The sequence below is a fragment of the Oncorhynchus nerka genome, linkage group LG6, assembly GCF_034236695.1.
Source record: "Oncorhynchus nerka isolate Pitt River linkage group LG6, Oner_Uvic_2.0, whole genome shotgun sequence".
NCBI lineage: Eukaryota > Metazoa > Chordata > Actinopteri > Salmoniformes > Salmonidae > Oncorhynchus > Oncorhynchus nerka.
The window spans coordinates 29025947-29049904 of record NC_088401.1 but is presented as its reverse complement, the minus strand read 5'-3'; the positions used below and the strand labels follow the sequence as shown (position 1 = coordinate 29049904).

Sequence of the window (23958 nt, the reverse complement as noted above, 5' to 3'; positions counted from 1 at the left end):
TGCATGTGTGGTTCCCACCTTGAAGGACGGAGGAGGAGGTGTGATGGTGTGGGGGTGTTTTGCTGTTGACACTGTCTGTGATTTGTTTAGCATTCAAGGCACACTTAACTAGCATGGCCACCAAAAATCAAATCACATTTTATTTGTCACATACGCATGTTTAGCAGATGTTATGGCGGGTGTAGCGAAATGCTTGTGTTTCTAGCTTTAACAGTGCAGTAATATCTGACAGTAATATCTAACAATTTCACAACAATACACACACATCTAATGTAAAGGAATGGAATTAAGAATATATAAATATTGGGCGAGCAACATCGGAGCGGCATAGACTAAAATACAGTAGAATATGATAGAATATAGTATATACACATGAGATGAGTAATACAACATTTGTAAACTTTATTAAAGTGACTAGTGTTCCATTATTAGAGTGGCCAGGGATTCCAAGTCTGTGTATATAGAGCAGCAACCTCGAATGCGCTAGTGATGGCTATTTAACAGAATTTAACAGTCTGATGGAAGCTGTTGAGATAGAAGCTGTTATTTAGTCTCTCGGTCCCAGCTTTGATGCACCTGTACTGACCTCGCCTTCTGGATGATAGCGGGGTGAACAGGCAGTGGCTCGGGTGGTTGTTGTCCTTGATGATCTTTATGGCCTTCCTGTGACATCGGGGGGTGTAGGTGTCCTGGAGGGCAGGTAGTTTGCCCCGGTGATGCGTTGTGCAGACCTCACTACCCTCTGGAGAGCCTTACGGTTGTGGGCGGAGCAGTTGCCGTACCAGGCGGTGATACAGCCCGCCAGGATGCTCTCGATTGGGCATCTGTAGAAGTTTGTGAGTGCTTTTGGTGACAAGCCGAATTTCTTCAGCCTCCTGAGGTTGAAGAGGCGCTGCTGCGCCTTCTTCACGATGCTGTCTGTGTGGGTGGACCGATTCAGTTTGTCTGTGATGTGTACGCCGAGAAACTTAAAACTTACTACCCTCTCCACTACTGTTCCATCTATGTGGATAGGGGGGTGTTCCCTCTGCTGTTTCCTGAAGTCCACAATCATCTCCTTAGTTTGTTGACGTTGAGTGTGAGGTTACTTTCCTGACACCACACTCCAAGGGCCCTCACCTCCTCCCTGTAGGCCGTCTCGTCGTTGTTGGTAATCAAGCCTACCACTGTTGTGTCGTCCGCAAACTTGATGATTGAGTTGGAGGCGTGCGTGGCCACGCAGTCGTGGGTGAACAGGGAGTACAGGAGAGGGCTCAGAACGCACCCTTGTGGGGCCCCAGTGTTGAGGATCAGTGGGGTGGAGATGTTGTTACCTACCCTCACCACATGGGGGCGGCCCGTCAGGAAGTCCAGTACCCAGTTGCACAGGGCGGGGTCGAGATCCAGGGTCTCGAGCTTGATGACGAGTTTGGAGGGTACTATGGTGTTAAATGCTGAGCTGTAATCGATGAACAGCATTCTCACATAGGTATTCCTCTTGTCCAGGTGGGTTAGGGCAGTGTGCAGTGCGGTTGAGATTGCATCGTCTGTGGACCTATTTGGGCGGTAAGCAAATTGGAGTGGGTCTAGGGTGTCAGGTAGGGTGGAGGTGATATGGTCCTTGGCTAGTCTCTCAAAGCACTTCATGATGACGGAAGTGAGTGCTACGGGGCGGTAGTCGTTTAGCTCAGTTACCTTAGCTTTCTTAGGAACAGGAACAATGGTGGCCCTCTTGAAGCATGTGGGAACAGCAGACTGGGATAGGGATTGATTGAATATGTCCGTAAACACACCAGCCAGCTGGTCTGCGCATGCTCTGAGGGCGCGGCTGGGGATGCCGTCTGGGCCTGCAGCCTTGCGAGGGTTAACACGTTTAAATGTTTTACTCACCTCGGCTGCAGTGAAGGAGAGTCCGCATGTTTTGGTTGCGGGCCGTGTCAGTGGCACTGTATTGTCCTCAAAGCGGGCAAAAAAGTTATTTAGTCTGCCCGGGAGCAAGCAAGACCCTGCCACATACGTTTCGTGTCTGAGCCGTTGAATTGAGATTCCACTTTGTCTCTATACTGACGTTTTACCTGTTTGATTACCTTAACGGAGGGAATAACTACACTGTTTGTATTCTGTCATATTCCCAGTAACCTTGCCATGGTTGAATGCAATGGTTCGCACTTTCAGTTTTGCACGTATGCTTCCATCTATCCACGGTTTATGGTTTGGGTAGGTTTTAATAGTCACAGTGGGTACAACATCTCCTATACAGTTCCTGATAAACCCAGTCGCCATATCAGTATATGCATAGATATTATTCTTAGAGGCTACCCGGAACATATCCCAGTCCTCGTGATCAAAACAATCTTGAAGCGTGAATTCCAATTGGTCCGACCAGCGTTGAATAGTCCTTAGCACCGGCACTTCCTGTTTGAGTTTCTGCCTATAGGAAGGGAGGAGCAAAATGGAGTCATGATCAGATTTCACGAAAGGAGGGCGGGGGAGGGCCTTGTAGGCATCCCAGAAGTTGGAGTAGCAGTGGTCGAGTGTTTTAGCAGCGCGAGTACCACAGTCAATGTGTTCAAATTTGCTTTGTTAAAATCCCAAGCTATGATAAATGCGTTCTCAGGATATGTGGTTTCCAGTTTGCATAAAGTCCAGTGAAGTTCTTTGAGAGCCGTCGTGGTATCGGCTTGAGGGGGGATATACATATGTGTGACTATAACCGAAGATAATTATCTTGGGAGGTAATACAGTCAGCATTTAATTGTGAGGTATTCTAGGTTGGATGAACTGAAGGACTTGAGTTCCTGTATGTTATCACAATCACACCATGAATCATTAATCATGCACTCCTGCCATTCTTCTTCCCGGAGAGATATTTATTCCTATCTCTGCGATGAACTGAGAACCTAACTGGCTGGACGGACACAGACAGTATATCCCGAGAGAGCCATGTTTCCGTGAAACAGAGTATGTTACAATCCCTGATATCTCTCTGGAAAGAAATCCTTGCCCTGAGCTCATCAACTTTATTATCCTGAAAATAATTGGCAAATAATATACTCAGAAGCGGTGGGTGGTGTGTGCGCCTCCTAAGTTGGACTAGAAGACCACTCCAGGTACCTCTCCTCTGCCGGCGCTGTTTTGATTCAGCCTCTGGAATCAGTTCAATTGCCCTGGGGGGTACGAACAAGGATACAATTCGGGAAAGTTGTATTCCTGGTCGTAATGCTGGTAGTGCTGGTGAGTTACCACTGCTCTGATATCCAAAAGTTCTTCCCGGCTGTATGAAATAACACAAAAAATATTCTGGGCTAATAATGTAAGAAATAACCATAAAAAAAAACAAAATACTGCAAAGTTTCCTAAGAGCTAGAAGCACGGCAGCACTCTCTGTTGGCACCATTATGCAGCGATACGCCATCCCATCTGGTTTGCTATTGGTGGGACTATCATTTGTTTTTCAACAGGACAATGACCCAAAACACACCTCCGGGCTGTGTAAGGGCTATTTGACCAAGGAGAGTGGAGTGCTGCATCAGATGACATGGCCTCCACAATCACCCGACCTAACCCAATTGAGATGGTTTGAGATGAGTTTGACCGCAGAGTGTAGGAAAAGCAGCCAACAAGTGCTCAGTATATGTGGGAACTCCTTCAAGAGTCCTGGAAGACTTCTGGAAAAGCATTCCAGGTTAATCTGGTTGAGAGAATGCTAAGAGTGTGCAAAGCTGTCAATAAGGCGAAGGGTGGCTACTAAATATATTTTGATTTGTTTAACACTGTTTTTGGTTATTACATGATTCCATATTAGTGAAAATAGTGAAAATAAAGAAAAACCCTTGAATGAGTAGATGTGTCCAAACTTTTGACTAGTACTGTATATTGACAAGTACATTCAGATATACCCTATAACAGATAGATAGTCTGTAACGGGCTTTGGTAGTACATCATTGTTTCTTCCTCTGTTTTAGGGGTGTGGTTCGAGTGGACGTCAATCTGCAGGATGTTGACATCGACCAGTGCTCTGCGGACGGCTGGTTTGCTGGGACCCATCGATGCAACCTGACTACTATGGAGGTAGCTATGTCTAATGGATGCATGACTGACTGATTGATTTGAGTGTGTGTGCGTGTGTGGGTGTGTGGGTGTGTGCGTGTGTGTGTGTGTGTGTGTGTGTGTGTGTGTGTGTGTGTGTGCGTGTGTGTGTTCGTGTGTGTGTGTGTGTGTTTTATGATTCATACCTTCCATAAACCTGTACACTGGCCTATGGCAAGTCACATTACAATGTCTTGAATGCCATGAATGGGTAAAAGCTGAATCATTGTACCACTTGATCAATGGCAGATAGTATACTTGTATTTGATTGATGTTGTACATGTATCACAGCACTTGATAGTCACATTATGTTGCTTGTCATTGTATTATTGGATTGGTTATATTTTGTCCCATTTTTTTTAGTAGAGGCTTACTCATTTCAGCCATACATTTTTATTAAGTAAATTCAATAATCCAAGAGTTGGATCATGTACAGAAACATATAATCAAATTTCTCATTTTACACTACAACAATACGGTACACCGACTGCCTTTACTATTATATTTTTGTACCTACTGTACTTAATAGGTTCTTGTATCTATCAGCTAGTCTTTTGTCGATGGTCAAAATGCTTTAACCTGCTGTTTTAGGATCATCATTGGGAATGATAGATTTTTAAGAGGCACTGTAGATCAGACTCCTTCATAATACATGTGATGTAATGGATTGCAGGGAGCTCCTTGAATAATTAATTTGTCTCTTTGTCTGAGCACTTCCACCTCTCCATGGACAGTTGGCTGGAGTAGGAGACTGGCAGAGTGTGTGTGTGTGTACACAATAATAGGCCTATGTGTGTTAGTGCAACTGTTTTCTCTCTCAGTGTTTGTATGCGGTCATTTTTTTGTGCTTGTTGATACAGTAACCCAGTTCAGTCTGGCCTTGACCCTGTACTATATCTGGCCTTGACCCTGTACTATATCTGGCCTTGGCCTTGTAATATATCTGGCCCTGGCCCTGAAATATATCTGGCCTTGGCCCTGTAATATATCTGGCCTTGGCCCTGTAATATATCTGGCCTTGCATACTGTATGTAATAGGAGCTTGACAACTATATGACAGCTTTGTGAATGTGATAGTAATCCGCATGAAAGAAACCCTTGACGGTACAGTATTTTTCTCCAGTACAGACACTCACCGCTATCCTCAGCCCTTGTGTTGCTGCCTGCAGCTGCTGTACTCATCTGAACGTACTGTAGTGCCATCATGAGTCGATGTCAGCAATGTATCTGTTACAGTAAACAGCTTGCTTTTTCTATAGGATTGTGCTACAGTATGAGGTAAAGTAGAGGTGAGGGGAGAGTGGGGCTTCTCTAGTGATGGAGACTACCTCTATAAATAGCACATTGGACTGCAATGTAATCAAGACATGCTCAACAGTGCTGTAATTTGATAAAAAACAAGGACTAATTTTGTTTTATTACCGTGCTTCTGTTTCACACAGAAACTGTACAATCCTCCACGGAAACTATCACACTGTTACCCTAAATAAAAAGGGTTTTGAGGTGTGTAGGTCTTGTCAGGGGGGGTGTGACAAATCAGGAGTCAGGTAGGATTCAGGTGCAAATGGTGGTATTTATTTATAGCTGGTGAGCTAGATCCATTAGCATTTACAAGACATTGACAACACTGACATACTGTATAGACTTTCAAGATTACAAGCAGATACACTTAATAGGCAGAGTACCTTCAAACTAGGTATTGTGCATATAAGTTCTTATAAGTTCTTCACACAGCTGAGTTTACACTCCAGCCTTACCCTTATGGAAAAAACACAAATTTCACATGTGAAGTGTTCCAAAAACCATTTTTGTTATGTGATCGTACATGTGAAGTTAATGTGATAACATGTGATAAAAGCAATGTGATAATATGAGACTATACATGTGAAAACGTGATAACATATGAAGTGTTCCAAAAACACGTTTTCACATCGAACAGGTTAAAAGTCCAACCGTAAACACTGTGATAATCCAAAAAGCACCTAAATAGGTATTTAATCTATTAACAATTAATACAAATGAACAATCAGTCCTTTTCACCAGTTTCAATATCAATGGCTAGTACATACACATTTCATATGCATTTCAACATATCAGGACATAATATCACAAACATTCAACAAATAATGATGTTGGGGAAAATACCCCTCAACATAGAGCATTTTAATTGTAATTATATTTGAATGAAACCTGCTGGATAACTTGGAGCATGTCCTGGGCATTTGGATCAATGACAAATTGTCTTTTAAAACACAGTCTTAGATTAAGTATTTGTGTCTAACTTTTAATGTGTACTTGCTTGGTGCTCTTGTAATGCAGGGCTCCTTCGAAAAAGAGACATTGGTCTCAATGGGCCTCAATGGGACATGTTAAAAGGGATACTTCGTGATTTATGTCCCTGTGTCCAGTATGAAGGAAGTTCGAGAAACTGTTTTGCGAACCGATGCTAACTAGCATTAGCACAATGCCTGGAATTCTATGGGTACCCATAGACTTCCAGTCATTGCACTAACGCTAGCATCTAATGAATTTGCGAATGATTAGTTGCTGCATTCAAAGTCGGCCATGCTACCCTACTAGCTGGCACCATACAGGACTAAAAGGGCTGAACAGATGGACATGGGGCCATGAAATTTGGTATATAAACATTATGTATACAGTGCATTCGGAAAGTATTCAGACCCCTTGACTTTTCCACATTTTGTTATGTTACAGCCATCTTCTAAAATTAATTAAATCGTTTTTTTCCTAATCAATCTACACACAATACCCCATAATGACATAGAAAAAACTGTTTTTTGTACATTTTTGTTGATTTCTTACAAATAAAAAACTGAAATATATCACATTTACATAAGTATTCAGACCCTTTATTCAGTACTTTGTTGAAACACGTTTTGCAGCGATTACAGTCTTGAGTCTTCTTGGGTATGATGCTACAAGCTTGGCAACATGGATTTGGGGTGTTTCTACCATTCTTCTCTGCAGATTGTCTCAAGCTCTTTCAAGTTGGATGGGGAGCGTCGCTGCTCAGCTATTTTCAGGTCTCTCCAGAGATGTTCAATTCGGTTCAAGTCCTGGTTCTGGTTGGGCCACTCAAGGACATTCAGAGACTTGTCCCATAGCCACTCCTGCATTGTCTTGGCTGTGTGCTTATGGTCATTGTCCTGTTGGAAGGTGAGTGCTCTGGAGCAGGTTTTCATCAAGGATCTCTCTTTACTTTGCTCTGTTCTTCTTTCCCTTGATCCTCCCAGTCCATGCCGCTGAAAAACATCCCCACAGCATGATGCTGCCACCACCATGCTTCACCGTAGTTATGGTGCCAGGTTTCCTCCAGGCGTGATGCTTGGCATTCAGGCCAAAGAGTTCAATCTTGGTTTCATCAGACCAGAAAAACTTGTTTCTCATGGTCTGAGAGTCTTTGTGTGCCTTTTAGCAGTGGCTTCCGTCTGGCCACACTACCATAAAGGCCTGATTGGTGGAGTGCTGCAGAGATGGTTGTCCTTCTGGAAGGTTCTCCCATCTCCACATTGGAACTCTGGAGCTCTGTCAGAGTGAACATCAGGTTCTTATTCATCTCCCTGACCAAGACCCTTTCCCCCAATTGCTCAGTTTGGCTGGACGGCCAGCTCTAGGAATGGTCTTGGTGATTCCATACTTCTTCCAGAATGATGTAAGGCCACTGTGTTCTGGGGACCTTCAGTACTGCAGAAATGTTTTGGTACCCTTCCCCTAGATCTGTGCCCCGACACAATCTTGCCTCGGAGCTCTACGGACATTTCCTTCTACCCCATGGCTTGGTTTTTGCTCTGACATGCACTGTCAACTGGACCTTATATAGACAGGTGTGTGCCTTTCCAAATCATGTCCAATCAATTGAATTTACCACAGGTTGACTTCAATCAAGTTGTAGAAATATCTCAAGGATGATAAATGGAAACAGGATGCAACTGAGCTCAATTTCGAATCTCATAGCAAAGGGTCTGAATACTTATGTAAATAAGGTATTTCTGTTTTTCAAAATGGTATTGAGAGATGATTGCACATAAAGGAAGATAGTCCCTACATTATAGAGTGCTAGCTTTGTCATACAAAATTATTTCCATCATCCTGTGAACCCCATTCATTGCTGCTCGCAGCTATATTTGCTATTGATTGATTGTTTGACAAATGGTACTTTTTCAACTGAAGTGTCTTATTTCCCAATTATTATCAATGTATCCCCCTCTATCCAAATAATGGTATTTCTCTGTTAGCTATTTTCCTTCTTTCATACTACAATATTGCCAGTGATTGTTTCCCTTCATTGAATGTTTGACAATGTAAGGGGTTAATACAGCCCCCCACCCATATCTTACCCCACTGTTCAAGCTGCTGTTTGGCCAGCCAACCATGCAACTAGCCCAAACTGAGATGGAGACAGACGGATGTCTGATTCATCACAGAGAGAAAAAACAAAATGAGGCCCAGTCTGTCTCTCTGTCTGAAAAAGAAGACCCAAAGAAACAGAAACAACCCGACAACAACAACAACCAATGTTGATTTTCTGCCAGACATCGCTATTTTAAGATCCAACCCCCATATCCGCTTGAATCGATCTATTCCCACTGACTCATCCAGCTTTTGTCCTTATTGATCATTTTCACTATCTTCAATTTTTTTGCCAACCTTTACGTAAAGTAGACTGGGGAAAAAATGAGCATTTGAAGGAGCTGTTTTGTAACATAACTGACTACCAAACAAATACAGTGGATTGCATAAGCCGTAATATGTTTTACCTTTGTAATATCTGCAATAATCAGTGGTTGTGTATGTGTGTCTGTGTGTGTGCATGCATGCATGCAGAGTTTTGTTCTCTATCGTGAAGTTTGCTAAAAGTACATATTTAGTGAGCCTTTTCTCCTTGCCTGTCTTTTAGATGTGTCATGAAAGAGATACATGTCTTCAAAGAGATGTGGTGGTAATGAAAGGGGCTTCGCTGCATGGTGGCTCAGGAACAGTTTCTCTGAGGCCTCTCAGAATCAGGAAACCACCACGATGATCAGTTCAAGTACACTGTCTTCTCCTTCCAACATCAATATGCTTACATCTGTATGGAAATGTTTGCATCCACCAAGTGTCCTTGTACAATCATCCTGCACATTCTGAATTCAGAGATCCACCCGAGTTAATGTCAGATTTAATTTTTTTACCTCTTCCGGCTTACATTTCTGCTTATGGTCTGATTATGAAAAGGACAGAACTCTGATGAAGGTGAGCGAGTGTTGCACCTTTTCCTTTGCAATGACAATTACAGCAAGGCATGAGGAAGTAATATTGGGAGAAGGGTAGTCTGGCGGACCAGCCAGTGATAGCAATCCGAACGCACTACCAGCGTTTTTAAAAGTTGGTTTAATAATACATTCCTGTGCATATATTGTCTCAAATTTCAAGCAGCATAAGGACCAACACCCAGACAACCAGTAAGTAAGTTCAAATGTAAGTAAGTTCAAATGTAATTTTATTCAACATTCCGGCTTGCAGCGGTCTGTAGGAGGACCCTTTCCAAATAATTCCATTCCATTCTACCAGAGGGTGCATTAGAGATGTAGGATCTTAATTTGATCACCCTGTAGCAGGAGAACTCTCCTGCAATGCAGGAAATGTAAAACTTGTTCGTTTCTTTGAGGTTAAAAAAGACTACTGAATGTGTAGATTCCACTTTGGAATTTCAGACTTGATTTTCCCGTATGAAAAATGTATCTATCCATTCAGAAATGTCCATTAATTATAATCCACATAATAATGAACATTTCCTGTTGCTGCAGGATTCTTTTCCTGCTTTAAAAAACTTGCTCAAACTTTATCTGTAGCTACCTGTCACCGGCTGGTACACCAGGCTAGGAAAAGTGGTGACCAAGCTATATTCAGTTAACATTTGTAAATAAATGTATATCACCGTTGAATACAAGAAGGCCTATGCCTACGGGGTGGAAGCATCAATCAGACTGCTTAGGCCAATGCCAATGCTACTTGGCCTGTCAAGGACAATATATGACAATCAATTTGGTCATGGATTCTAGGCTGTGAACCAACCATCCATTAGCTTAACAGCCAGGCTACTTTGACCGATTGGATCTCTATATAACTGTATCAGTAATGTTGTAAAGACTCAATGCATATGGAATGTATTAAATACAGCATGTATTCAACGGTGACAGGTATATATATATATATATACATGTATATATTCTAATGGATACACAATGTTTGCAGCCATACTAGTGAGCCATAATGTTCTTGCTATCGCTGCAGAAACATTTACAAACAAGATGGGCCTTCAATCGGGAAGCAAATAGGAGTCGAACCTGTCATACTTGACATTTTCCTTTTCCCCTCTTTCCTCATCTCCCACTAATGGCACTTTCATTCGTGTGCTTCGGTGTTCTTCAAAAGTCTTGAACTTTGCACCGAGGGCACCTTTCATGCAAGTACATAAAAATGATGATGAATATCTCAATCACTTAGCTTATTGCACAGAACAAGTGGTGAAGCCCTCAGGGACTGGCTGCTGGAGCCCAGTGGATGCGGTGACACATAGCTTGAATGATTGACCCAGCAGAATAACAGTGACTGCAGGCTTCATAAGGCTCTCAGTCACAGAGACTGACTGTGGAGAAATGGTTGTACCTAGTGCTTGGCTGCACTGGCCGGCCTCAAATCAACAGGCAACAGTGAGCAGGGTTGGGGTCAATTCCATTTCAATTCCAGTCAATTCGGAAAGTACACTGAAATTCAAAATCAAACAATTTTCAATGCTTTTCAATGAGGAAAATTTGGAATTGGAATTTGGTGAACTTTTTGAATTGACTGGAATTTAAATGGCATTGACCTCAAACCTGGCAGTGAGTTAACCTAGTATTTCATGGAACTTGAGTTCTGATATGCGCTGTTCTTGTAACATAAAGTCTCAGGCTACATCCTCATGTCCATACTAGGATATCACATTGAATGTCGAACACATTGCCTCATTCAGGTCGTATGCTAGTGTGGATATTGTAACAGAGACTTGAAGTGTTTCTCAGTATGCATACCTCGGTGCAGAGCACGGAGAACAGTTCTCAGATGTGAACTCCATTTGTACACAATAAGAAGCAAGCATCGAAGCAAGCTTCAACTGAAATATTCCCAGGATTGTTAACGTAACATGACGCAACCACGTAAAAAAATATGCAAAATTTATTCAAAACGATGGCGGCTGTTTTTTTTAGATGAAGCGAGAGAAAATTAACTCCAACATCGGAATGAAAAGTTGCCCACTCACATCTTATGTACAGTATGTTGTCGGACTTCAATATTTTATCTTGATTTGTTAATGAATACATGTTATGTTCATTTTGACATGTTTAACTGCCTAAAATATCCACAGTAGTCTGCGTAGGTCTTAGGCTAACTGACGAAGAATTGGTAGCTAGATAACTACCCATGAAAAATGTGTAGCTAACGTTGAAAATCTACCCTGCATACTGTATACAAACATCCCACTGGTCACATATGTCAATTTATCATCTTGTTTTGATTTACATTTGGTTGAGTTGTCAATTAAAGTGAATTCAATGTGAAATCAACATAAAATGTCATAATTTCATTGAATATAGGTTGAAAAATAGGAAATTTCCTTACGGTGATGACTTTTTTGCAAATCCACGTTGATTCAATAGACAATGTCATGAAAACAATATGCGTGCGTCCATGGGGCAGAAGTCAACGTGTTGTTGTGGTGCTGGATGGCCAGATTGTTAACAAAATGACAAGAAACTGCCATGAAGGGAATCGTAAGATGCTCATTTCAGCTCGTTTCATCTTGTTATTGATACCATGTCTTGTTTTGAGGTGTTTTGACTGATTTCAGCTCAATGCTAATATGACAAAAAATGTGGTAGCTAACTAACCAACAACTGCAACAATGTATTTGAGAGACAACAAGTGCTCATTGTGCAAATGTATTTGTGTTTTCAATAAACATTAGAGACAAAATATATCTTACATGTTGTCAACAATCTAAGCCAACCCGTCTGTTTTGCCCCATAGTTGCGCACCACTTGGTTTTGTTGCTAAACAACCAACCTGTCTATGTTATCACATTGAATATCTGTTGTTGAAATGACGTGGAAACAACGTTGATTCAACCAGATTTTGCCCCGTTGGATTAGTTTTAGGTTGTTTTTTTACATGTAAAACTAGCTAGCTTAACATTATTGACATATAGCTAGCTAGCTAGCTAGATTAACATTATTGAAATATAGCTAGCTAGCTAGATTAACATTATTGACATATAGGTAGCTGATAATTCTGAAGTTAAACTTTTGTTTTTGCTTTATGTAGCTATCTTGTTTAATCTGCGAATGCTTCTCAAGTGTAAAATGTGTTGCTTTCTCCACACTCTCATTTTAACAAGAACATGCGCAAGAGAACGTCATCGGAGATCGAGCTTAGAGTATGACGGTGTACAGCATGGTAGTAAACGTATTGGGAGACACGCTTAGTTTTCCCAGTGTGCCACGACCAACTTTATCGACCAACTTTATCGTTCCTGAGTGAATAAGCCAGGTCTTTTCTTTCAATGTGTTTTTTGGTTAATTCTCACCTTGGTTCACAAGGTTATCATTGCCTCACACTGTCACCTCTATCATGCTGTGGTGTTCCCTGTCCCCCTAATGCTTCTGAATTAATAAGGCAATCTGTGTTCCAGCGACCTGCTGCCCTGAGCTAACACAAACTCCATGAAGAGGAATGAGAAACCAACATGCCTCAGTCTGCTCCATTAATCTTTCTCAGTGATACATTTGGGAAAACGTATGATGGCACCGGAGTTCCAGTGTTGAAAAACTGTTTAGACTCATAGGCAGGCTACAGATGACAAAAGGATATGGATGGATACGGATACACAGGTTTTTAGCGATATCTATCCATTGAATGTTTAGTAAGGCTTATAATGGATTTATGGGAAGAATCACTTATAAATTCAAGGTACCTGATCATTGATAATGTTTAGTGGTGGTAACCAATGATGTCTTATTGGCTTCACAAGTTCACATAGAGAGATGCTGTATGCATCCTCATGGCCTCAGTGTAATAGCATGAGACAGAGGCCTGCCTTACACTGCTAGCTGTGAGAAGAAGTGATCCATCTCCATGTCAACACAGGACAGTTCATCTGGTGTGCTCACCAGCAACGTGTAGCAACCAGACCCAGCCAAAATGGGTGTCAAAATAACATGGCTAATGCTGTTTGGATCTCGTCTGGGTGACCACCCAAAGGGGAGCTCTGAAACACACTGAGCATGCTCGAAGGGGTTGGGCTTTGCAGTGTTAGCATTAGGATTAGTTGAGTAGCATCATTGGACATCGGATTCATTGTCTCTCTAATTGAGTGTGTTTTTAATGAGATAACCAATTAGAGGTCGACAAGGGTATGGTAAGGACTTCACTTTAGTTGAGGCAAAATTGATTATGCTGAAATAGCAAACAAGTGATGAATTAGTATAAGTGAGTGATGGGACCCGCGCCCTCCCGAAAATGAGCATCAAACACAGACAATGGCAAAAACTATTGAATACATCAACAATTTAATCAAGCTTTTGTTGACTTTGTCTTCAGGCAAGACCTACAAATTACCTTTCAAAGAGCAGGAGAAAACAGCTTTTCTCCACAATTATCTAGCAATTACACTGACAGCTCCCACAAAAGCCAGCCAAAGACACTTTGAGATAGGCTGGCGCTCTCTGAATATGAAGTGGAATATTATGTCGAGATCCCATGGGTTCCTGTGACACAAATAGGCCTACATGATGCCAAACTTGTGATTCGGATGCTTGAAGCTAGCCATTTTGCACCAGATAATGTACATATAATGTGTTGGATATAGCACTGAATAGGACAACATTGAACGACAATGTATGAACACTTACTGTAAACACTATATAAATAACAAAGCATCAACATTTAACACACGCACAAGCAACTCAAAGGAAAATGCTAATCACAGTCATCAATGATCAACTGAGATAAAGAAAATATGTCTGTTTTTCTAGTCTAACTATTCTCTCTCAAATATGTTACTTTGTCTTTTTTTTTATTTTTTATGTGGAAGGCATATACTCCCCCATGCAGCCCTGGGAAAGTAGGTGATATTTTAGCAGAACGTCAGTGAGTAACATATTTATCTGTTATTAACGGTGACAGCTTCTCCGCCTCGGTTCTCCTTCTACACGGAGGGAAAAAAAAGGTGCTTACTCTTTCATCTCCAGCCCTAGTTCCAGATTGCTCGATAAAAATAGCAAATTCTCCTGTTCCCTTGAGGGATTTCCCCGGCGTTATAAACATTGTGTCATCCCAAGTAGGGCCCTATGTCAACGAATGAGGGCCCCTGCTCCTCTCTGTGAGAACTCCTCCTCCGCCCACCCCCAATCTACAGTACAACTGATTAGGGGCCAGACAGTGACACTGAGCAAAGGGATTGGGATTAAGCATACAACACTGATTATTTGCTCTGCCTTTTTTGACACACTTGGGGTGTATCATGTATGAGAGATTTGGGTTGGAAGGGATAGAAAATAATTCAGAACATTTTAGCGCAACCAGACTTTTGTATCAGACCTTATTGTGTGAATTAGCCAGGCAATGTAATGGCACCCCAATGGTATTCGAAGAGCTCAAAGTCCAAAGTGGACACTGCTGAGAAATCTAATTTCCCATGGCCATAACTCCACAGGGCCAGCCAGTTAAGAACATCAAATGCAAAGTTTGGGCTGTTGTCCGTGATACTGTTCGTGGAGAGATCACAGAACATGTGTGGATTTAACAGTAGCCTCCGGCTTTGTCTGTACGGGCCTTCCTTCAGCACTGTCCCGTTAATTGGCCATGTGGATAATGTTGGAACTCTGAATTTACATGAAAATGCTTTGAAGACTTTAATACACATGCCCCAAGGCATACTTTCACATTTGAGTTTTCCATGTCTGTGTATGAAACAGAAAGCAAAAGCAGCACGGAAACAGATTCAGGGAAGTATGGGATGACAGAAGGGTTGTCAGATACTGTCCAGAGCTCTTGAGTTTAAATACAAATGGGAATTGATCTTAAACCTTGGCTGGTAATTAAATGCAAGTCGTTGGTGTACCTGAACAAGAAACTGTAGACTGTTGGCTTCAGCAAAAAGTAATCGCAATACAGCACATAGGAAAGGAAAGAAGTAACTCTAATAAGAGGCAATGGGTCAGATCAGTGGAGGACAGATCAGTATCTCACCACACTGCATGATTAGGATGGGCCTGAGCTTTATTATATCAGCCATGAAGCTATTTAGGCCTTCTCCCCCCTGGGGCTGTTATGGGCCTGTCAAAAAGGCTGAGAGTGGGTGTCCATCCTCTGCCTATGCTCTCCTCATCTCTGCTCTCCTTGCCCCTATGCTTATCAGAGTGTGTACGCCAACTGTACGTTTTAGGAGTGTGTGCATGCGTGTTGTTGATATGTGTGTATGATCGGAGCAATATGTCACAAGCTGTCTGTGCTAGTCGCCACAGTCCCTGCCTGGTAGGCTGTTTAGCTCAATGTTTGGTCTCAGTGTTTATCTCAGTACCGTTTAGAGGCTGGCCATTGGACATCACCCAGGGCATTGCCTTTTGCGGACCAGACTGCTCAAAGGTGTGTGTGTGTGTGTGATTCTGTGTGTTTGTGTCTATCTGAATGTGTCTAATGAGAATACGTGTGGTGTCAAGATGGTGCTATGTTTAGCAATTCTCACAAAACTCCTGTTGTTTTTCTCTTCTGTCAAACAAAACATGCACTGGCTTAATATCCTCTTATTCCCCCTGAGCCTTCACACGTACTGAGCTGGCATCTTAGCTGAAGCACACACACACACAGACTCTCTCTCTCTCTCTCTCTCTCTCTCTCTCTCTCACACACACACACACACAGATTCTCACACACACATGCACACACACACTTCGACATCATGCCTGCAAATGTTGCATTTTTAAATGTCATAGAAATCCATGCACCTCCTGAAAATGCTACATGTATGAAGGTTATAGCATGCTGGGTCTTATTTCAGTATCGCGTGAAAACTATGGGATAAGTAAAATCTGGAAATGTCACCTTGTCATTGGTGTAGCCATAGCGAGCTGAATGGTTTATGACAGGACATCATAGCGGTTATCACTATGAAGATCATTATCATGTAACTACCAGTGTTACTTTGAATGTCTACTATATGGGGGGTCCACAATCACTCTCATTTGCCATGATAACTCCCACAGCCCCTCTTTACCTTAAAGGGAACATTCAAAATATTGAAACCTCATATTCATCAACTCCAGCACCACCCCAACATCAACATATGTGAACATTTCGCGTGTCTAGGTTTTGTAGTAGAAGATATAGAGTAAAATGGGTTTTTCCAATGACATCATCGGTGTGATTTCATCAGTTGATGATGTCATTGGAAACACTCATCTTCCTCATCTACCTTTCTTATGACAAAACATTGAAACGCACCATTTTCACATGTTGGGGTGGTGCTGGAGATGATGAATGTGAAGTTGAACATTTTTGAAAGTTCCCTTTAACTCCTCCCAAAATACCATGCTATACATACCGTACACATTCCTCAGCAGTAACCACTGTATGATGAGCTTTTGTTCCTCTGTGCTTTGCATTAAGACTTGGAGGGATCACTCAGTCCACATCCAGACCTATTAGAGAGTTGATGAGGCGCTGTGTTTGGCCGGAGGAGTGTGGGCTTAATTCAAAGAGAAGGGGTTTATGGGTAAAGGTCTAATGATCGAGCAGTGTACTTACTGAGCAGGTGGAAATGGGAAGGCTTCTCTATCAATTAGCCCAATCGCAATATGTTTCCCCCCTCATTCATGTCAGAGAGCGGTGAATGAGGAGACCCTCTTATATGTTATGTGAAAGTGTGTGTGTTTGTGTGTGTGTATGTGTGTGTGTGTGTTTGTGCCCATATTAGCAGACTTATTTAATTTCAAACCTTTCTCTAGTATAAGCTACTTACTGTGATTATCTATATTAGTAAAATGCCCTCGATAAGTGGCTGGTGTCAAAAATGTTCTGTTTATCGTCCCAGCTCTACAGTTTATTTGTGGAGCCATATACCCTGAACCATATGTGCAAGTTTTCCTGCAGGCAATATTTATTGTATAATGTGTTTGTACTGGAGCCAGTGTGTCCACCGTTTATTTCTGACTCCTATAGCTACCTTGTCATAGGCTCTTGGTACCGACGGCCCCCCTCTGGCGTGACAGCATGACGCTCTCCAATAAAAAGGCTCTCGCTCCCGGTCACACACATGTCACCATGGCAATTAGCGTGCCAGAGAGTGGGTGATTGACAGCTGCCACAGCTGTGTTGTAAACAAAGAGCAGTTGTGCTCGTAGGGAGACCTACGGCAACCACTGCATCACACCTTTCCTTTTATGATTGATAGTAGAAATACATTGCATACTGTAGGAATCTCTGTACATCCGCCAGTGCAAGGTGGAAACAGATGGTCAGAAACTGATATCATTATAATGATACTGTATGACAGAATGTATGACAGAATGTATGACAGAATACATATCAGTATGCATCCATATACTGTGCCATATAATACCTAGCATCCAACTGTCTGTCACTTATGCTTCTAATGCTCCTTATCCCTGTGTGGAAAGGTTTATGTATCTTGTCCAAACGGACCATTTTACGGCCCATTGGAGGTAAACCCACTCCTGGCTTGGCCGATGGGCCGATGTTGCTGAGATCACATGTGACGGATGGCAGGTAGCTGGGAAGCAGGCTGCTCCGTCTGGCCTCCTTCGCCGTTCAACACACTCCGGGCCCAGCCCGCATCAATCACCTAGTCAGAGTGGTGGGGGAGTGCTGTGACTATTCCCGGCCCCTCACACTTTTACACACACACGTGCACGCACACGCACACAAACACACGCACACACACACACACACACACACACACACAAACAAACACGTACACACTTCTCATTTCCCAAGCTAATGCAAAGGGACTGTATTGAAAGTGGCAGACAGGTCCACTACGCCCCACCTTCCCTTCCTTCCCTACACACAGAGCAGATTTCAACAGCTGTTTGTTCTGTCAGATGGAGAATTGGGAATGACTTGCATTTCAAACCAAGCTGCACAAAGGTATAGTCTCAATTGGTAGGAAAATATCTGCAACAAGACATTTCACTTCATCAACTGAGCTAATTGATCCATTTCAGTGATTTCCTGAAGAATCTCACCTACCTGTGCTCTCAGGTCAAAACCCAAACATGACCCAGCAGCAGTGCATGGGTAAAATCGTTAGGGAAGCCAAGCCCCCTCCCCCCAAAAAAGTGTGTTGGGATTATTTCATTATTTGCTGTTAATTCATATGCCTTGTGACTGTGATATATATGCCGAAAGGCCATGACAATAAGAAGACAGCGGCAGAATACATTTTACCACAACTTTGTTTCTGTCCGGTGAAGTCCACAACGCATATTGCATGTAACAGACATGACCTACAGCATGGTTAAGCAAGTTAATGTTTTCGACATTTTCGGTCCACTAAACAACAATTTATTTGGAACCACAGAGAGTTACCACAAGTCGCAAAGAAAACAGGAGCTACCGCCACTATTACAGCACCATTTCAACTTCAACATTTCATCATCATCAAATCACCTCTGCTTAGTCTAACGCAGTGGCAACTAAAAGATACCAAAAACCATTTGGTCCAATCAACATAAGCTGAATATGATGTGGCTGTCCATGGTTCTGATTTCTGTTTGCGCGCGTGTGTGTATGTGTTCGTGTAAGTAGAAAAACATGTTGACTCACCCTACTTGTAGAGAAACGCCAATGCCGTCCTCCTCTCTTTCATGTTGACAAAATGGTTTGTCACTCTGTCATACAGTGCATGCTTTTATTTTTTGTTGTCCTAGGCTACCTGGCTAAAATTTTTGCTCACTAGCCCATCTTCCATTCACGGGCAACGTTAGCTAGTTAACATTAGCCTTCTACATCTAGCTACTGTACAGATTGAATATTTGTTCTAATCCAACCATTATTTGAATTAATGGTTGGATCAGAACCACCGTTATAATCGTTGGCCAGTACAGAGAATTAAGTAAAACCGTCCAAATTCGTCTCTCCATCCATGGCTAATTTAGGGGCCAATTTTAACAAGCTAGCTAGCCACTGGAGGAGAACAACACAACGAGATGCAACAATTCAAGTTGTTTCTGTTAATGATGTGTGCTCTCAAAGCAACTTGATAGGAGAGAAGCCAAATCCAAGCAGGCTTCCTTTGACACTTTTTTTTTATTCCGCCAGGACCATTCATAGTTGAGCTCGCTCAGTTTAAAAATCAAATCCGAATCAAATCAAATCAAATCACATTTTATTTGTCTGATACACATGGTTAGCAGATGTTAATGCGAGTGTAGCGAAATGCTTGTGCTTCTAGTTCCGACAATGCAGTAATAACCAACAAGTAATCTAACTAACAATTCCAAAAGTACTGTCTTATACACAGTGTAAGGGGATAAAGAATATGTACATAAAGATATATGAATGAGTGATGGTACAGAGCAGCATAGGCAAGATACAGTAGATGGTATCGAGTACAGTATATACATATGAGATGAGTATGTAAACAAAGTGGCATAGTTAAAGTGGCTAGTGATACATGTATTACATAAGGATGCAGTAGATGATATAGAGTACAGTATATACGTATACATATAAGATGAATAATGTAGGGTATGTAAACATTATATTAGGTAGCATTGTTTAAAGTGGCTAGTGATATATTTTACATCATTTCCCATCAATTCCCATTATTAAAGTGGCTGGAGTTGAGTCAGTGTGTTGGCAGCAGCCACTCAATGTTAGTGGTGGCTGTTTAACAGTCTGATGGCCTTGAGATAGAAGCTGTTTTTCAGTCTCTCGGTCCCAGCTTTGATGCACCTGTACTGACCTCGCCTTCTGGATGATAGCGGGGTGAACAGGCAGTGGCTCGGGTGGTTGTTGTCCTTGATGATCTTTATGGCCTTCCTGTAACATCGGGTGGTGTAGGTGTCCTGGAGGGCAGGTAGTTTGCCCCCGGTGATACGTTGTGCAGACCTCACTACCCTCTGGAGAGCCTTACGGTTGTGGGCGGAGCAGTTGCCGTACCAGGCGGTGATACAGCCCGCCAGGATGCTCTCGATTGTGCATCTGTAGAAGTTTGTGAGTGCTTTTGGTGATAAGCCGAATTTCAAATGCTGATTGGCTAATTTTGTATATTTGTCTTGTCAAGGGAGGCCATGTGCTCACTGGCTTCACATGCCTTCAATGCTATGGACGACAACAACTTCATACTTGTTTGGACCAGACAGCATCAGATAGATGGCCTACACGTAGAGAGACATAGGGGGGTGCTGTTTCGCTCATTCGGATGCTTTCTCCTGTGAGATACATTCAGCCTCTTGCCAATTGAAGGAATATTATTGAACACAGAGAGACAAAAAATATAAATTATAATATTATAATTTGGCGGGGGCTGGCTGGCTTCCGTTGGCCTTCATGAATACACACCACTGAACATGACACGTAAAAAAATCTGACCTGCCTGCGATACTCCAGAAAAAGGATCGCCAGTCCTCCCATAGCTCACAGAAAATAACACATGTTCTCTGTTCTAAAGGCAACAGAGAGAGAGGGAGAGAGCTGCATGACACTATAGTAGCGTGTTGTCTTGGAGTTGTTCACTGTTGGCCGCTTTGTGAAGCAAGGTGAGCAAAGTTCAGCAGGCCAACACACATTCTTAATGATTCATAGGGTTTGGAAGCATGGTGGTCCCAGTTGACCTTACTGAATGTCTGAGAAGATGCCCGCTGAGTGGGGAATTCAGAGGACTAATACTAAAAGAGATGGCAAAGATTCAGGAGGAACTGTGCTACACTATCCTATTCTATGGAATTTGAAATATACTCTATCAATGAAAAACCTCAGCAGCATCATTCATTTTCAAAAAAAGTATTTAATGTAATTTCAGCCTGAGCCAGTTATAGGATTCTCTGGCACACTCTGAGGAAGAGGGGTGGAGCCCTCTTCCCCAACAGCATATTTGCATCCGATTGTAAACAAGATCTGCTGGATGGAGTTTTCCACAGATTTTCATGGCAAGTTAAATGTCACTGAAGCATAGGCATATATATCTTTTTTGGATAGGCCTAGAAAAATTTGGATAGGCATTTTTTATACTTATTTATTTAATTTATTTTTAGCGATTGCACCATATATTATTTTCGTAATACAATCATTTTATACTAGTGCATAGTACTTGGAGCAACCTCGCTACATTTACAAATAATTACCTATCCCAGCATATTAAAATAAGACAGTAACTTTAGACCAGTTACCAACTTGCCAACAACACAAAACTCATCTTCAGACGCACTTTAATCTCAATGGGTTTGCAAGCCTATGTTTGATGTTACAATTTATACCACGGCGGGCAGTAGTACTATAAAATTTTACCTTACCTTTAGTAGACGTGTCATAAGGCCTGACCTACATCACAAGGTGCAAACGGTGAGGTTTTGAGTTGAATATGGTGATGATTTCATCATAATCCAATGTATCTGTAAATTCACGGCCAAAAGAATTGCAAACTGAAGTGGTTCAGCCGGCCGCTTGTCATTGATGTGCGAAGACAATTTTTTATCCTAGTTGTTGTTGAGAAAAGTCTCTCCACACTAATGACATTGGAAGTGTGTCAATGATCCTTAACAGAGAGTTTATATTAGGGAAAATATCATCAGGGCAGCTGTCAAGTACACTCATTATGGAGGAAAAGTCACTCTTTCCCATGTTACTTTTCAGCATCCTCAATTGATATTGCAGAATGCATGTGGTCTTCAGCCGCTCTTTAAGGCCGCAGGGATTCCTTGGAAAAGGAGTCTGCCGCTTGCATGATCCCGTATGTGTTTTATTGAAATCTTGAGTTCAATTCAGTAATCTGTCTGTCTGGAATATTGTTGTTTTCCTAATGAAGTTGTGACTACACTTGTCTGCAAATTTTACAGGCAGTTTTCGCTGCCGTGATGCACTCACATCCCATTTACTAATATCATGCTTAATCATCATCTCTTCAGTTAGCTTGAGAAATGAATCGAATTCTCCTCCTGAGTTGTCTCTGAACGTAGAAAACCTGCGTTTGAGGATTTCAATTAAACCAATACAGTCCGTCACAGATAACGTAGAGCTTTGTAACCGGAATAAGGAATACACACTTGTTGTCCTGGATTTGTTGTAAGAGGGCATCGGCTTCTAATTTGGTTTGTCCACAAGCCTCTGAAAACCCTGAAAGAACCTCTAAAATGACATCTATCAGTGACAGCACTTTTACTCACAGACCCTGATTTTGAACTCCACCGTACATCCGTGGATCTTTCTAGCTCGATACACGGTCTATCGGGGTGCAACTCTTTCTGTACTTCCTATGAATCCAGCATGTCTGTGGGATCCACTCATAAATGTGGGTAGCTGATTTACCGTGTCTAAAAAAGTCCTGACGTGTCCAGACACTTTTGCTGCGGTGCACAGAACCCGAATTCAGACGGTGGGAGTTGCAATGCACATATTCCCGCTTGCTTAAATGTTTGCTTTAGTAGGACATGTACCCCTCCTCTGTTCCCTGACATGACTGATGCACCATCAAAACAAAAACACACACACAGAGTGGGATCCAACTCCAGGGGTTGCAACACTTCTAGTATTTTCCGAGACATTCCTTGTGCAGACAAATCAGCAGTTTCCATAAAACCAACAGCTCTTTCTTTAATCATTCCAGCATGAATGTATCGGATGCACACAGCAATAAGTTCTCATTTAGATTGATCTTTATATTAATCTGCTAGTATGGCAAAATACGTGGAAGGCGCAGAATGACCTTCATCTTTTATCCTCCACAGTAACAGTCTTGCTGCACACTCCAGCATCTTGTTCTGAATTTCGGGGCTCATAAGCGTGGCATTGCGAGGTAGAACATTAAGCCTGTTTTGTATTTCTGAGTCATACTTTGTCATAAATCTGAATTCGACATTTGCCTCAGGAAAGTGCCTACAAAATGTACAATGAATTGCATATTTTGCTTTACTATACTCAATCCACACTAACTGGTCATACCAACTTGAAGAGAAGCAGCGTGATTTGCCATTTATCATACTTGAAGGGAACTTTGCTAGCTTTGGTTGACAGGCTTGTTCATAAACAGCAGACAAATCTGTCGGTGGACCTACTGCAGGTTCACCCCCGCCCGAAGCATCAAGAACGAGAGGAGGCCGTGGGGTAGGCAAGCATGCCTGGCTCGACGTGGCATTGATGGTTGTGATGGCGATTGCGGTTGTTTCTATCATGGCGCCACCTGTTAATGTCTCATTCTGGAAGCTATCGGTGTATTGATCCAAATGATTTTCTGGCACACACTCCTTCTCCTCACTCCTTTTCCTTTTTTGAAAAACCTAGCGATCGACATTTGGTTTGCCATTGCTAGAACTACTAAATGACCTTAGCTGGTGAGTAAATTTGAGTAAGCTAGCATTGTAGAACTTGCTAGCTAATGCGCTACAAAGTTTAGCCATGTGACGTTGGCAGGTTGTTGAGGCAAACCACGGTATGAATTTATTTAAAATGTAACCAATAGTTGGAAGCAAACTTGATTGTCGCGGGCTATTTCTTTGTTACATTATAATAAAATTACCCATAGAAAAGAAATCTCACATGCGTTTCTTTTAAAAATGTAATAAATTATAACACAATTTATATTGAATAATTTCTGGGACATTTTTTGGGTAGGCC

The 23958-nt window shown here is 42.1% G+C and overlaps 1 protein-coding gene across 1 annotated transcript in view; it reads left to right on the top strand.

Annotated features, from left to right (window-relative positions):
• The window catches only part of gpr158a (G protein-coupled receptor 158a), a 95342-nt gene that overhangs the window by 17325 nt on the left and 54059 nt on the right, over nucleotides 1-23958 (top strand). The window contains exon 2 of the mRNA XM_029661285.2: nucleotides 3945-4050. Within this exon, the coding sequence (XP_029517145.1) occupies nucleotides 3945-4050 (106 nt within the window). The remainder of the gene's footprint in view (nucleotides 1-3944; nucleotides 4051-23958) is intronic.